The 14,429-nt window shown below is 35.0% G+C and overlaps 1 protein-coding gene across 4 annotated transcripts in view; it reads right to left on the minus strand.

Annotated features, from left to right (window-relative positions):
* LOC145681475 (uncharacterized) overlaps nt 1-14,429 on the minus strand; it is a 59,407-nt gene that overhangs the window by 31,822 nt on the left and 13,156 nt on the right. For 3 of the 4 annotated variants that reach the window (XM_081753119.1, XM_081753118.1, XM_081753121.1), the window contains exon 2: nt 4,211-4,446. In XM_081753119.1, the coding sequence (XP_081609245.1) occupies nt 4,211-4,446 (236 nt within the window). Of the gene's footprint in view, nt 1-4,210; nt 4,458-14,429 lie in introns of all 4 variants that reach the window. The other variant, XM_081753120.1, reaches the window with a different exon arrangement.

Below are 14,429 nucleotides of genomic sequence, written 5' to 3' on the forward strand. Positions count from 1 at the left end.
ATCATAAAATATGTGATTCTTTCAAACAGTATTATCCTGTTCAATGGTGTATGCAAGTGAATGAATTTAGGAGTTTGAGACTCCCCTTGAGCAAGGTATTATGCAAAGATAAGCATTTATTATATTAAGACATATACACAAATAAGTGAGATTATACGAACTTGGGAGCCTGAATCCTTCTTGACGAACTTCTGCGTACGCTACTAATTATGTTTCTCTTCTCATTTTTAACCGTTTACTGCTTTGAATGAAATTTTGAAGTGCGGGGCAAGGTGATAACCAACTTTATTATCAACTATGATATGGTGATGAACTATAATATGGTTGGATCGGGCCCTCTTTAACTTCTACCAGTCCCGCTTACATTTTTGGGCTGGCTACGGGCCTACGTAGAAGACAATACTTGTCCAAGAATACCATCGTCAGTTATAATAATCCAGCAAATGTTTGTAACATAGCGGGAAAAACTCGGCTCAGCCGTAGTCAATTGCCTGCTCTTACCTTTCAGTGTAGACATTAAACTGTAAATCCTCTTTCTTCAAAATATTCAGTTGTATTTCTAAAGCTGCGATTCACTTAATAAATATCACCTTGTGGCATGAGAATCGCTAGCCCGTTTGGATCTTATAGGCCTATGTTGGTCCCAGCATTTCTACAATATAATCAGTCTTAGTGTAAATAGTAAATGGCTTACATCGAGGTTTTCTTTTTCTTCTTTTTTTTTTTTTTTTTTAATTCAGGGCATGATTTTCATTCATACTCATTATTCGACCTCTTGTCGTGTCAAATATATCTTTCATCCAAGATTAGTACCAAATTGTCAACAGTATTGTAAAGTTTCGTTGCCAGAATAGTTTTTCTTTTTAATTGTTATGACTCTTCCCGTGAACAGGCCGCGACCCCGAACTTATAGGGTAAAACAGCGTTTCCCAACCTTTTTCAACTTGCGGCACACTGCAGGTGTAACTTGAATTCTCGCGGCACACTCATATATTATTATTATTATTATTATTATTATTATTATTATTATTATTATTATTATTATTATTATTATTATTATTATTATTATTATTATTATTATTATTTGTAAACATAAAACACCTTCGTAATTTTTTCTGTGATTACTGATATCTTTTTCACAGACAAGAAAGTTCGATCACTGGTTTCAATCCGTGGTAAATCATTATGCTTATTTTTCATTCTAATTTAAAAATAGAAAACAATTACAATGAAATATAGGACTCAGGTTTATAAAAATATACTTTCTCTTTCGAAAATTGTATCCAACCTTTCACTAAGAAGGAAGATCACTACATAACGAACGAACAAACAAATCTCTTGTACTTTTAAAACACAAATGAGGGTAATTTGTGTGCAGGTTTGCTTTCTCAAAATGATTGAATAACATTTTTAAATTTCAAGTTACAAAATAGTCTGCAACTATAAAGAAGTAATAATGGTAACAAGTATAACAAATACCTTTTTAACATTAAAAATGTACAGAATAGTAACACTGTATGGAAGTTAAAATTGTTCATAGTAGACGCTCAAAGTAATGTGAAATACAAATATACATTTTTCCTCACAAATAAAATGTGAGACACAATGTCTTGCAATTTGATTGCAATAGAATTAATAATTATGTTACGATTTCCTCGCGGCACACCAGAGGCCCATTCGCGGCGCACCGATTGGGAAACGCTGGGGTAAAATGTTTTATTTTATTTTATTTTGAAGGACGTCATGACAGATACACACATATCCGAAAACTATTGGAATTGCCAGTACGCAGTCTAAACCAAAACGTAACAGTAGTTAAATGACAGTTCGCCTATGAGCGGCACTAGCGCTCTCACGAGCTTCCTCGAAGAAATACGATTATGAGAGTTATATTGTCATGTATAGTCATTCATGACGAGTCAGAAATTCAAACTCAATTATCTTTGACTTCTGACAGTATTCGTACTGGCCAAAACATTTATGGCGTAACGCGGGTTGCATATCTACCAGGCGTGACCGGCTTTTGTTTTTCTCATTTTACACAACGTTGCACCGCGAGTATCAAACCATGGTTAAGATATATTATAGGTAGGTTGGTGCTGCTTCTATGGTGGAAAATAAAAGGTGGTCACTCAAACATAAAGCAAAAATATTTGAATTCGAATATTCTCGATGTACTTTTCGCTAGAAATTTGAAGGGCGAAATACATTATTTCTTGTTTTCGGTAAGGCTCTTGAAGCAAAAAGTCTGGCTTAGTTATTAGTAGCTTAACGTTGTCAGTTAACCACGGACTGTTGTTCTTTGCAATTCTCTAAGAACATAGAGTGGCATGTTTGTCAAAAATGCTAACTATAGTGTTTTCTAAGAATTCGACTTTCTTATCTACGTCAGGTAGGTTTTCAATCTATGCGTTTTATATCACGAGTGAATTTGGACTGATCAAAATAGTTAAAATTGCGATATGTCTTTATTTTACCCTTGTCTTTTGTTGGTTTTTCTACTTGCCAACATATATATGCTAAAGAGTGATCTGAAGTACCGATTGGTAGTTTTACTCCACTGGAATGAATTATATTGGTATTACTAGTAATAAATACATCAAGAAGTGTTTCAGTGGTTTCAGTGATGTGTGTTGGTTCGTTTAAGATTTGCGTCAGCAGAAAGCTAACAAGTATTGAACATAAATAAGCTGCGTCACGCTTCGAAGGCGTAAGGAAATCACAATTCAGATCTCCTTTGATGAGCAGAGTATCAGTCATAGAACTTACATTCGCGGTCACTTCTTCGAGCATCGCCAATTTAGTATATGTAACGCTGGGTGATCTGTACATGGCACATATACCTAACTTAACCGAATTGATGTTAATTTTGATACATAACCTTTCAATTTCGTCTTTATGCGAGACATCAATATTAAGCAGTTTCACATCAATATATAGCAACTCCATCTCCTTGCTTGTCAGTCCGATCACTTCTCAACAAACGATAGTTGTTTATTTCTACGGCTGATGAGTTTAGTGCACTATCGAGCCATGATTCAATTATGACAATAAGATCGTATTTTTCCTCGTTAGCCAAGATTCGCAATTCATCAAATTTTAGAGCAAGGGAACGAACATTTGCTTGATCAATGCTAAGCTTTGTTGATTTTTTTTTTTTTTTTTTTTTATCGGGAGGTCCATGCAATATGAATGATTCATTAGTGCTGCTCGTGAGAGTTGTATTTCCTCCCACTATATATGGTGTTCTATCCATCAATCTACTGATATCTACTGATATGTGAGTATTGCATAAAAATTGGGTATAACCTGAGTGCATGGATAACAATGTAAAAAATATCCTATTAGCTTACCTTGACCTGCAGCAACCAAACAACCAATTGCGATACATAAATTTGAACATATTATAAATATTACGCCTATACAAAGATTAGAAATGTAATGGTCACCATCAAACGTAAAAAAATAAGCATTGCAAAAGACTAAACATATCAATATAGTAGAAAACAGTAATGAGTACAAACTTTGCGGCAAAATGTCCGTGCTTACTATTTAGCATGGTTTATGCTTGTGCTGTAGTCCCAAATTGTTAAATACATTAAAATATATAATTTAATAAAATAAAAATATAGGCCAGAAACGATTATGAAATATGCCCGAATCATTATTTTATGAGGTGTGAATTTTTACAATTATGCTTAGTAAATAAAGTTTACACTGATATTCATTTTATGAATGAGTGCTGAAAACTGACTTCAATCTCTTGAATACAGTAACAGCACTATAACAATTATAGCACCAGTTTCCATACATTAACTCATATACCCACTCCGTTTCCTCCAACTTTCTTCGTTCCACCATCTCATTCATTTCTCATCATCATCGTCTCCTTTAGCCTAGCTGGTATAATCGTGAGACGCAAAACTCAATGATTTCATTCCGTTTCATTTTAAAATCGTGGCTTTTAAGATTTGTTCTTTCTGGAGGAAGGGGGCGGCAAATGGCCTTACACGGGGCGACAAAGTGCCTAGGGCCGGTCCTGGTTACAATACATTTTGGTATTTCTTCCATAGATGGCGCTATTTGCCACGAAGTCCTTATTAGGACTGGCGCGATATTTCAGTGACAGATCGGAAACTTTTGGAAATTCCACCGTTACATTATAGAAATAACTATGACAATTATAGTCAACTAAGTTACTATAACTTACTTTCTACTAAATAATTGAATTTTTCTTCTTCGTCTTCTCCAGATTTTCCGTGACAAAAATAGAATCCTGAATCGTTATGTGAAAAGCTGTTAATTACCAACGTATGGTCCGGTGTGACGAATATTCTGTTCATTGATTCATATCTGTTTACATCCACCGCAATTTCCTCTGGATCAGTTCTCATAAATCTGTCTTGTTTGAACCATAATTTTGGTTTCTCATCATCTTGTTCGTTGCTGTAATAAAGCTATAATTATTTTTATTATTAACAACAAACATTACAGGAAAAATATTGCTTATCTTTTACCTAGTATTTTTAACATCTCTTTAACCCTTTTAGGATTTTGGTAACTTTTATTACCATCGCGTAGTATCATCTTTGACCGCCTATTTAGGTTCTATAACTGATATTTAAGCCGGGTTGTATTATTAGTCAAGTAAGGATGGACCAAAAAACACCCCAGGTGCGTTTTGGAACCGGATGGTCAACTTGGCTGTGCCAAGTGGGGACGGAGGGGCGTGACATTATTTTTTCTAAGTGAAATTTCAAAAATTTTTCACACCTTTAATATTCGCGATATCAGATTGGAACTTTGCATACGGAATGTGTGTATCTTTGGGTATTTCTCAATTTTTCCGAGATCCCTACGTGAAACCGGGGCCGGGACCGAGAGGCGCAAGTATTCCGAGGGGGTGATTTTTTTCAGAAAAAATTTCGTCTTTTTCCGATTTTTCCAGTTTAAGTATACCATGCTGACAAATGAGTGGTACCGTTGGAAAGAGCCTGTTATACTGAAGAAAATTGTGTTTGAACCATGACTCTACGCCAAATAGTAATGACGCATATATATATATATATATATATATATATGTGTGTGTGTGTGTGTGTGTGTGTTATAGAGAAAGAGAAATAGAGATATACTCAAATCAGACTTTCAACAATTTTTTTCGCCCTTTGTTTTCAAGATACATGACTAACATTTTGCACACGTATTATGTACATAACAACGTATTTTTAGAAAAGAATTCGGATACCTACGTCAACCCAGGCTCGGGCCAGAAGGGCGAAGTGTTTTGGTGGGATTTAAAAAACAAATTCCTGGATTTTCCCTAATTTTCCGGTTCAGGTATATTTTATGGACATGTGAGTGGTACAGTTGGAAAGGGCTCGATATACTGAAGAAAATGGCGTTTGAACCGTGACTCCAGGTCAAATAGGAATGATGCAGTACATTTTTAAGTATATAGATAGAGTTTTATTTCTGGCGGTATGCAACGGTACTGCGTACCGGAACCTTTTAAATTATAACGGAATATTTCCTCTTCTGTCTTGAAAAGGGGATGACGACAAACTTTGAATATACCAAGTAGTAAATATATAGTTTATTAAAAATCAGAGTTTTTATTGTTTTGCTTTTCCTTTTTCGTCTCTAGAGAAAGACTTGCGAATGTTTTTTACTTCTTGAAATCAGTTAATTGTATTCAGCAACTAGTAATATTTGGGCCTTTCTGTCTCTTGCTCTCTTGCACGTCCTAGCGTCTCCCTTGTTTTCATTCATTTTTCACACGGCAATATAAACCGTAAAGATTCTGAACCAACCAGATATTTTTTTCTGATGAAATAAACTGAAATTAAACAACGAAAAATTACCGATAAATTTGTCTGTCGCTGAAGTTCAACTAAACTGAAAGCCACTACAAAAATTCTGTTGGGACTCCGCCTCTGTACTTTCTCCGCAGAGAAGCCTTTGATCAGTTCCTATTGTTTTTATTCAATATTAAGAAGAGGATTAAGTGGAAGCAACCCGTAGATTTTTTCACAAAGTTTATCCATTGATTTAGTAGGGGTTTGTAGAACATTTTGGTAGCATGACTGGTGCTCTGAAGAACATTATGTGAACAAAATACTGTATGCTTGTTGTTATTGACACAGTATTTATGGAACTCTTCATGCTTTTTGAAAACAAACAATAACAGCTTACTTTCGCCCGTTTACAAAGAAAGAAAAAAGCAAGAAACAAATCACTAAGAAAAATTGATTATCATTACGTTTGTTGTATTAAGAATCAGACATTTTTGAAACATCTTTATACATATGTACGTATGAGTTTTTAGTTAAAATACTCCAGTAATATGCTACTGAACATTATTATTATTACTATTAATAATAATAATAATAATAATAATAATAATAATAATAATAATAATAATAATAATAATAATAATAATAATAATAATAATAATAATAATACTCTGAAAGGTATGCAACCTTTCACCATTATGAACCTGAGGTCCAGCGTTCCGGCACCTTCATTTTTAGAAATAAAACGCTATGTATATACATATATAACAAAATGGGTCACCTCAAAAATTTCTCCCGACCTCAGTTTTCACGATACAAGAATGAAATTTTGCACACGTATTATGTACACTCATGTCCAGAGTGATTGTCACATGTCTATAATTGTCTTCTTGTCAAAATATAATTTGACAATGATTATATAAGGTACTTTTAATACTGATACTATGTGTATAATTGGGAAATATATATTTGTGGTAAATTTCATAGGAAAACAATTATAAATACGAAAATTACAATGAGTAAAATAAAATGGTGCTTAATGGACAAGAAAGTTTTGTTGCTCTTATTTAGTGCTCTTTTGATATGAAATTTTCCACATACATGTCTTTGCCGATTATACATATACTAACATCATAAGAAATATGTGCGAATTCGTTATCAAATTATATTACTATAATAACATCTTTATAGACACGTGACAATAATTTTGGACATGAGTGTACATAATAATGTTTTCTTAAGAAAAAATCAGATCACTACGTGAACTCAGGGCCGGGTCATAGGGGCACAAAAATTTCGATTTTTTTTTTCAAAAATCCGATTTTTCCGATTTTTCCCATTTCTAGTGTACAATACGGACAAGCGAGTGATATCGTTGGAAAGTATGATCTATCCTTTAAAAAAAATCGAGGTATAAACCATGATCCTACGATAAATAGTAAGGAAGTAGTAGCTGTTCGAGTGAAAGTCTAAAATTTACCTCAAAAAGTGGAAATCCTAAAAGGGGTTAATACTTATTAAGTAAGTGCATGAGGTAAGTAGCGCTTCTTTTAGTCGTACTTTCATGCGGAATTGGCCAACCGTCTCTCAGAGCTTAAATAAAATTACTATTATTATATAGTCTTGTGCAGGTCATATCCTTTAGAAAAAAAAAAACTCCTTCAAATACTATTTTGCCTTTCCTCCGGATAAAATTTTTGGGAAGAAAGCTTGAAAGTAAATATCACAGTATCTAGTGAATTCTATAACTATTCTTATATATATATATATATATATATATATATATATATATAGTGGCGCCCACAGACAACAGAGCGCTGTTATTCAGGTCAAAATAAAACGAAAATGTTAAATAATGGGCCATTTCAGCCGATATATTCAATTAAAAGTTTCACTATGTGGCAACGTCACAGATTAAAATGAAATGAAATGAAATCTTCGAGTTTTACGTCCCACGATTTTGCCGGTTAGGCTTAAGGAGACGGTGATGATGAGTAATGAATGAAATGGTGGAATGAAGAAAGTGGGAGGAAACAGGAGAACCCCGAGAAAACCCACGCACACGGTGTTTGTCCACCACAAAGTTCACTTGACGGGGACTGGGATAAAACCCGGGACCCCAAGCACCAGAGGTGAACGCTCTACCACTGAGCCACCGCGGCCCCACGTCACAGTCGAATCCATCAAGTAATTACATCGATTACTGCATTAATATGTGATGCTACTGTCAACCTTTATCAACTTTAACTGCCATTGGAAAGAATCGATGTAACTATTTGAAGGATTGGTAGATCTACTTTACAGTATTTTATTTTCGACGTTGCCACACAGTGCAATTCGCGTCTCCAGATGAGGATCGGAAAGGTATACAATGATATATATTTTTCGTTTTATGTTGACTTGTGGAATAGTGCTCTGTAGTCTGTGGGTGCTATTTTTAGAACATCCGATATATATTATATATATGCAAGTATTTACGAACGAAAGTACCCATTTAAACAAACGCGTAGAGCTTTGATATGAACAAACTACACTCTTAATAAACAACATGGTTCTTAGGTGAGCAAAACACAATCTGGTATACATTAGGCTGCGTAAAGATAATTAAGGACAAAATTGTAAATAAATTTATTGTGATTTTAAAATAACATTATCAAACAACATATACACCATTTTGTTCGATGGCCTTCTTATATTTTCCGGTAAGACCAGAATCTCATCGTTATAGAATGTCTGTGGCATCTGGTCAAAAAATTGTGACACCTGGTTTTCGAATACGCGACAAAACGTACTAGCGACAAAACGTACCACCGACAAAACGTACCACTTACCCTGAGGGATGCTTGTGAAGGGTTTTCTAAAAACACTTTAAATAATGACAAGCGACAAAACGTACCACTTGACTGGAGGGCTACTTGCGAAGACTCTTCCAATCAGCCATCAAATAATGACAGGCGACAAAACGTACCACTTGATAGGACAGCATATAAGTATATATCGGCCTAAATAAGGTTAAAAGTTGAACAGATTGGTGGTGAGAAAAGTACCGATGCAAGACCAAGACTACGACTAAGGCTAAGACTAAGACCATGCCTGCAAGATTCTCGCAACACCAAGACCAAACCTGCAAGTTTCTTTTCAGACCAGCAAGAATCTTGCATCTGCAATATTTGAATGTTTGCTGATTTTCATCACACTTTATCCAGGCTTTGGACCGGGGACGGATAGGTATTATTACAGGGGCGCGGGCGCTTTCTCCCACAAGGGCCAATGTCACAAATCAAGTTGCACAGTTTTCTTTCTACAGTAAGTCAATAGTATTAACTATTGACAATTAAAACCTGGTATTCTTTCATCAGTATATTATTCTGAATTGTTCAAAATATTATATGAAGTTCAAGGAGAAGGTATACTATATTACAAAATTAGCAGATGTTTTAGTGTACTAGTTTTTGATGCTACTGTATCTATCACTTTTGCATTCGAAATATTTTTTAATAAATCTTTTTCAATAGACATCAACATAAATGTTTTCAAATGTTCCTGAGACATGGTACTCGTTAGCCTATTTTTAATGTATTTCAGTTTATTTAAGTTTTGAAAAATTTATTTTACATGTTACCTGAGTTACGGGCAAAGTCAATAAAAATTTGTATGCTGGAAACCTGGATAAGTATTACTGCAAAATTTACAATTCTGCAAAATTAAAAAGCAGCACATTGGACAATTTTGCAACACGTTTTGCATTAGCTTTCTTTGTAAACAAATGTATTTTCTCCTAATTCTGAATCACTTGCACCATCAGGACAGTCATTTTTTCTCGGTTGTGCTCGTCATCAAGACTGACATTTAAGGATATCCACGTCCTTCAAAAGTCCAAGAGAATACATTTATATTATTCTTCGAAACTTCTTTACTGAAGTTTTTCAGAAAAAAAATGTAAGTTTATCGAAAGGCACGTCTGGAAGTTCTGTTACTTGGTTGAAGTGTCTAGGGTCAAAATAATCCATAAAGTACATTGCTTCTTGAATCTTGAAGAAATACTCGAAACTACCATGTCCAATATTGTGTTGGATGCTTCGATGCAGTACCTGGTCATTGGATAGAAGCAGCTTCATATTCATATTCACAGTAAAATCTTTGTCCATCTCTGAAGGCGAATTGTCGACAGGTCAATAGAAAAAAAAGAAAGAAATCACGTTCTAAGTCTTCAAATTTGTTATTGGCCCATTCTGCAAAGCTTAATGCTGCATTCTTAACGGATTCAAAATCATCTCTCTACTCTTTCACTTGGAACAGAGTAGTCCGCACCATCCGATAGGACTACACTAGCAGCACCCTCTATTTGGAGATAGTTTGACAGAGAGGTCGTCACTTGAAATAACTTGAGGAACATTTGTGCTGTCCGAGTTGTTTTGAACTTGAGAAGATCTTTTATATATCCTTTCGCTTTACACCTAGTTTTTGGTTTGATATTTTCTGTAGAAGCAATTTTCTTAATTTTATGGTCAACTCTATATACAAAGCACTTTCTGGGTTCGAAAAATGACCAAACTTTTTTCTGAAAAACAGTGTGTTTTCTATCATCTTGTTTCGGCAATAACTGTAAGACGCCTTTGTTAACATTTGATCTTCCAAATGTCCATTCGCTGATAAGACTAACGCATAAATATCGCACAGTCATTCAGCAGAACAATGACACAGAATCAATGCAATTTTTTGTCAGATCACATATGACATGATTGAGTATATAAGCGTAACACCACACGTGTAACTGAGTTTCTTAGTGGTTAAGCGGTTAGCGTATGCACCTTTATCGTGGGAGACCTGGGTTCGATTCCTGGCAGGAGCTCATGTGCTTCAGATTTCCCGTAAATCAGTATGTCCCGTCTCATATAGCCTCGCTGCTAAAAGGGCCGTTAAACTCAAAATCAACTGAATCACGGTGTAACTGATCATAGGTGAATTGAAAAAATCCGAATATTGTCCTTGCATGTTACTTGAGCCATCGGTTGAATTTCCAATACACTTCTTAATATCAAGGTTCAACTTCTGCAGGATTTCTAGCAGTAAACCGCAAGGACACTGGCCTGTGGTAGATATGCATTTTACAATGACAACAATACTTTGTTTAACAACCATTTTAACAACATACCGTAAAACAACAGAGCACTGGCCTGAAACTACTATACCTTGAGTAGTGTCTAATAGAACAGAAAATATTGAAGCTTGAGAGACTTCTTTCGAAATATCTTCTCTGATAAGTGTGCTGATAGCATTGAAAACATAATTCACCGTGTTTAGTAAAAGTTATGCGACCACTATCCTGCTTACTTCCTCGTATATGACTCTTCTTGGTAACCTTATCTAAATTACTTTTAAGCGGAAGATCAAATTTGCTTAAGAAAGGAATAATATCCAAAAAGTTTCCATGATCTATAGCTGTGTCTTTCAGTTTATAGGCTGCTACATTTCCTCTGTAAATGAGCCCTCTTTTACCAATGAGTTTCTGCACTTTGACAACTCGATACATTACCTGTCTGTTGTTCTCAACCTTATACTGCCGTTGTTTTACCTGTTAATGAGGAAGTAGCTTCTTAACATTATGTTCTCTTTTGTTAGATATGTAAGCACCCACATTGATCTAATGTATTTTGGAAGACTCGTGTTCTCTTACTCGCTGATAAACGTGTTTAATGTTACGTTTGTCACGTACAGAACATTTAAGAGAAGTTTATTAGATCTGGAGGATAATCTGTGAACACGCTGAAAAAAAAAAAAACTTGAAGTGGTACGTTTTGTCGCGGATTAAATATCCGAAATGTTTTAATTGGTCCAAGACAGGTTGTAATTTATATAAGTGGTACGTTTTGTCGTGGAATAAATGTCAGAAATGCTATAATTAAACCATGACAGGTTGTCATTTATGACAGGTCGTCAAAAGTGGTACGTTTTGTCGCGAAAATTCAGGTGGTACGTTTTGTCGCTGGTACGTTTTGTCGGGACACCCTGGTTTTCACAAGAATCTTTTGAAAGTAACTTAACACAATTCAGAGAGTTCTACAGAGACCAAAACAAATGATAATCTGACAGTACCAGGTACGAGCTATGCAGTAGATGTATTAAAAACCTCCAAGAACAGTTCTCTCAAATTCCGAAGGGTCGCTGAAGATCATATGCGGTCTGGCGTTGTCAGCGAAATGTACGCCATCCTGTTTACCAGTTCCGCCCATTTCTTTTGAATTGCTATGTGAACTTCTTTTGTGCTAATTGTTGACAGTATAAATCCAAATATATCGTTCTTCCCAGTGGCAGCTGCTCGTGATGCATGATGCCCTTTCAATCCTACCAAACATACATCATAATCTCCCTTGGCGTCAGTGTAAGCTTTGCCACAGACTGTAGAACGTCTGCTCGCTTTGACTGATTTTTCCCCCATATCTTTGTCCTGCGTTATCTATTTTTCGTCACCCGTAATCGACCGTTTCAGAAATGGATAGAGTTCGTAAGTTTCAGTAGAGTTTTGCACATCATAGGGATATGGACATTTTATTATAACAATTATAATTTCCATCCCTTTTTCTTTTCACTTCTTTTTATTTTTTTGTAGATCAAATATCAAAAAACTATGAGACTCGTGTCTTCATTACTTTAAATGAAAAATACACATACCAAATTTCATCTTACATTTAGGGATTTGTATGTCTCTAACCTTGAGGTATTTCGAATGAGAATGATTGTAATTTCACGGTTAATTATGTCAAATGAAAAGTCTAAATACCAGAATTTATGTTTCCAAGGTTAAAGGATTTCGAAATATGATCATACTGTTGCAACAATTGTAACCATAACCTTTTTTCCCCTCCTACTTTTTCTTCCTTTTTAGAGGAAATATCAAAAAACTGTGAAACAAGTGCATAATTATTTTAACCCATTGAGGACGCCAAATTTGGACTCCCTAAAAGTCTTCCAAGCTTATGATTGTGTATTGAATGATTTATATGACAAAGTAAACGTAACTGAGGATTACAAATCACATCTGTCCTCTTTGTTCAGATATCGTGTTTATATACCACACTCGTAAACAAAACGATCAGCTGTTTATATGCCACGTCCGTCTCTAAAGTGTTAAATGGGAAGTCCATATAAACTTACTAAGTGTCATGTCTCTATCCTTCAGCGATTAGGAGATGTGGATATTTTACTATAAAAATTGTCATTTTTCAAATCACTCTTTCCTCCGTGGAATTTTGAAATATCCTTCCTTAGTGGTATCTTACGTCACAAATCCTATGCTTATCATATCCCTAGCACATCTCTAATGTTAAGGGATTTCGAAATATCTTCTTATAACAATTCTAACTCTGCCCTTTTAATTCGCGCCTTTTATCTTCCTTTCCAAGCAAAACAAAAAAAGAACGCTGAAACACGTCTTTAATTTGCATGTCTCTACTCTTAAGGGATTTCGAGATGTGGTAATGCTATTTTAACAATTACAACTCCCCATCTTTTCTTCCCTTCTAAAGCAAACATTAAAAAGAATGCTGAAATATGTCTTTAATTATTTTAAATTAAAAGCCTAAACACCAGTCTTCATACCTCTAACCTTAAAGAATTTCAAGATATGACCATCTAATTTTAACAATTCCAATTCTTGACTCTTTGTTTCCTCCAACCGTGTTCTTCCCTTGCAGAGAAAATACGATGAAACATATCTTTAACTATTTTAAATAAAAAGTATAAATACCAAATCTCATGTCTTTAATCTCAACGAATTTCGAAATACGGACATCTTGTTTCAACAATTTTAACTCTCATCCTTTTTTAATTTCCGTCTTTTTCTTCCATTCTAGGAGAAATATATACAAAGAAAACTGTGAAACACGCCCTTTTATTTTAAATGAAAAATGTAAATACTAAATTTGATGTCTGTAATCTTCACGAATTTCGAGATATGGACATGTTAACGCAATTTCCCACCCCTTTCTCCTTCTCACCCCCTTTTCTTCTTTTCTAGGTCAAATACTTTTTAAAAAATGCTAAAAGACATGTCTAATTATTTTAAATGAGAAATCTATATACCAAATTTTATGTCTCTAACATTCGGAGATTTCGAAATATAGCCATTTTAAGATAATAATTGCCACTCTTCTTCCCCCTTCCCATCTTCCTTGATGAAAATCTTTCCTTAGTGAAACCGTATTTACAAATCCTATGCTCTGCCCAAATTTCAAGTGTCTAGCTTAATGGTTTGCCTGGGCCTTGATCAGTCAGTCAGGACCTCCTTTTTATATATAGATTAGTAAATCTGATTAATTTGCATTCATTTTGTAAGTAAAACACCTTCCTAATAAACACCACGTTTACGAACACGCTTATGTGTCGGGTGGGGAGAATTGCGTGCTAGAGTGAAATTTAGAGCTATGTCAGTGGTAGTTCACTACCAGAAGGGTCATCCCTACCGAATTGGTCTAAATGGAGTAGCCAGACGAAGAGTGTTCTGGGAGAAGGCAGCAGTTCTCCAATAGCCAAGTTGGCGGAAATCATAATGATTGGTACGGCAACTTGGATATTAGTCCCAGGCGTGATCAGAGTGACTTTAACGGCTGAGATACTTTGGGGTGGAAGGCAACGGGA

This window comes from Thermobia domestica, chromosome 3 (genome assembly GCF_964235325.1).
Source record: "Thermobia domestica chromosome 3, izTheDome1.hap1.1, whole genome shotgun sequence".
Taxonomy (NCBI): Eukaryota; Metazoa; Arthropoda; class Insecta; order Zygentoma; family Lepismatidae; genus Thermobia; species Thermobia domestica.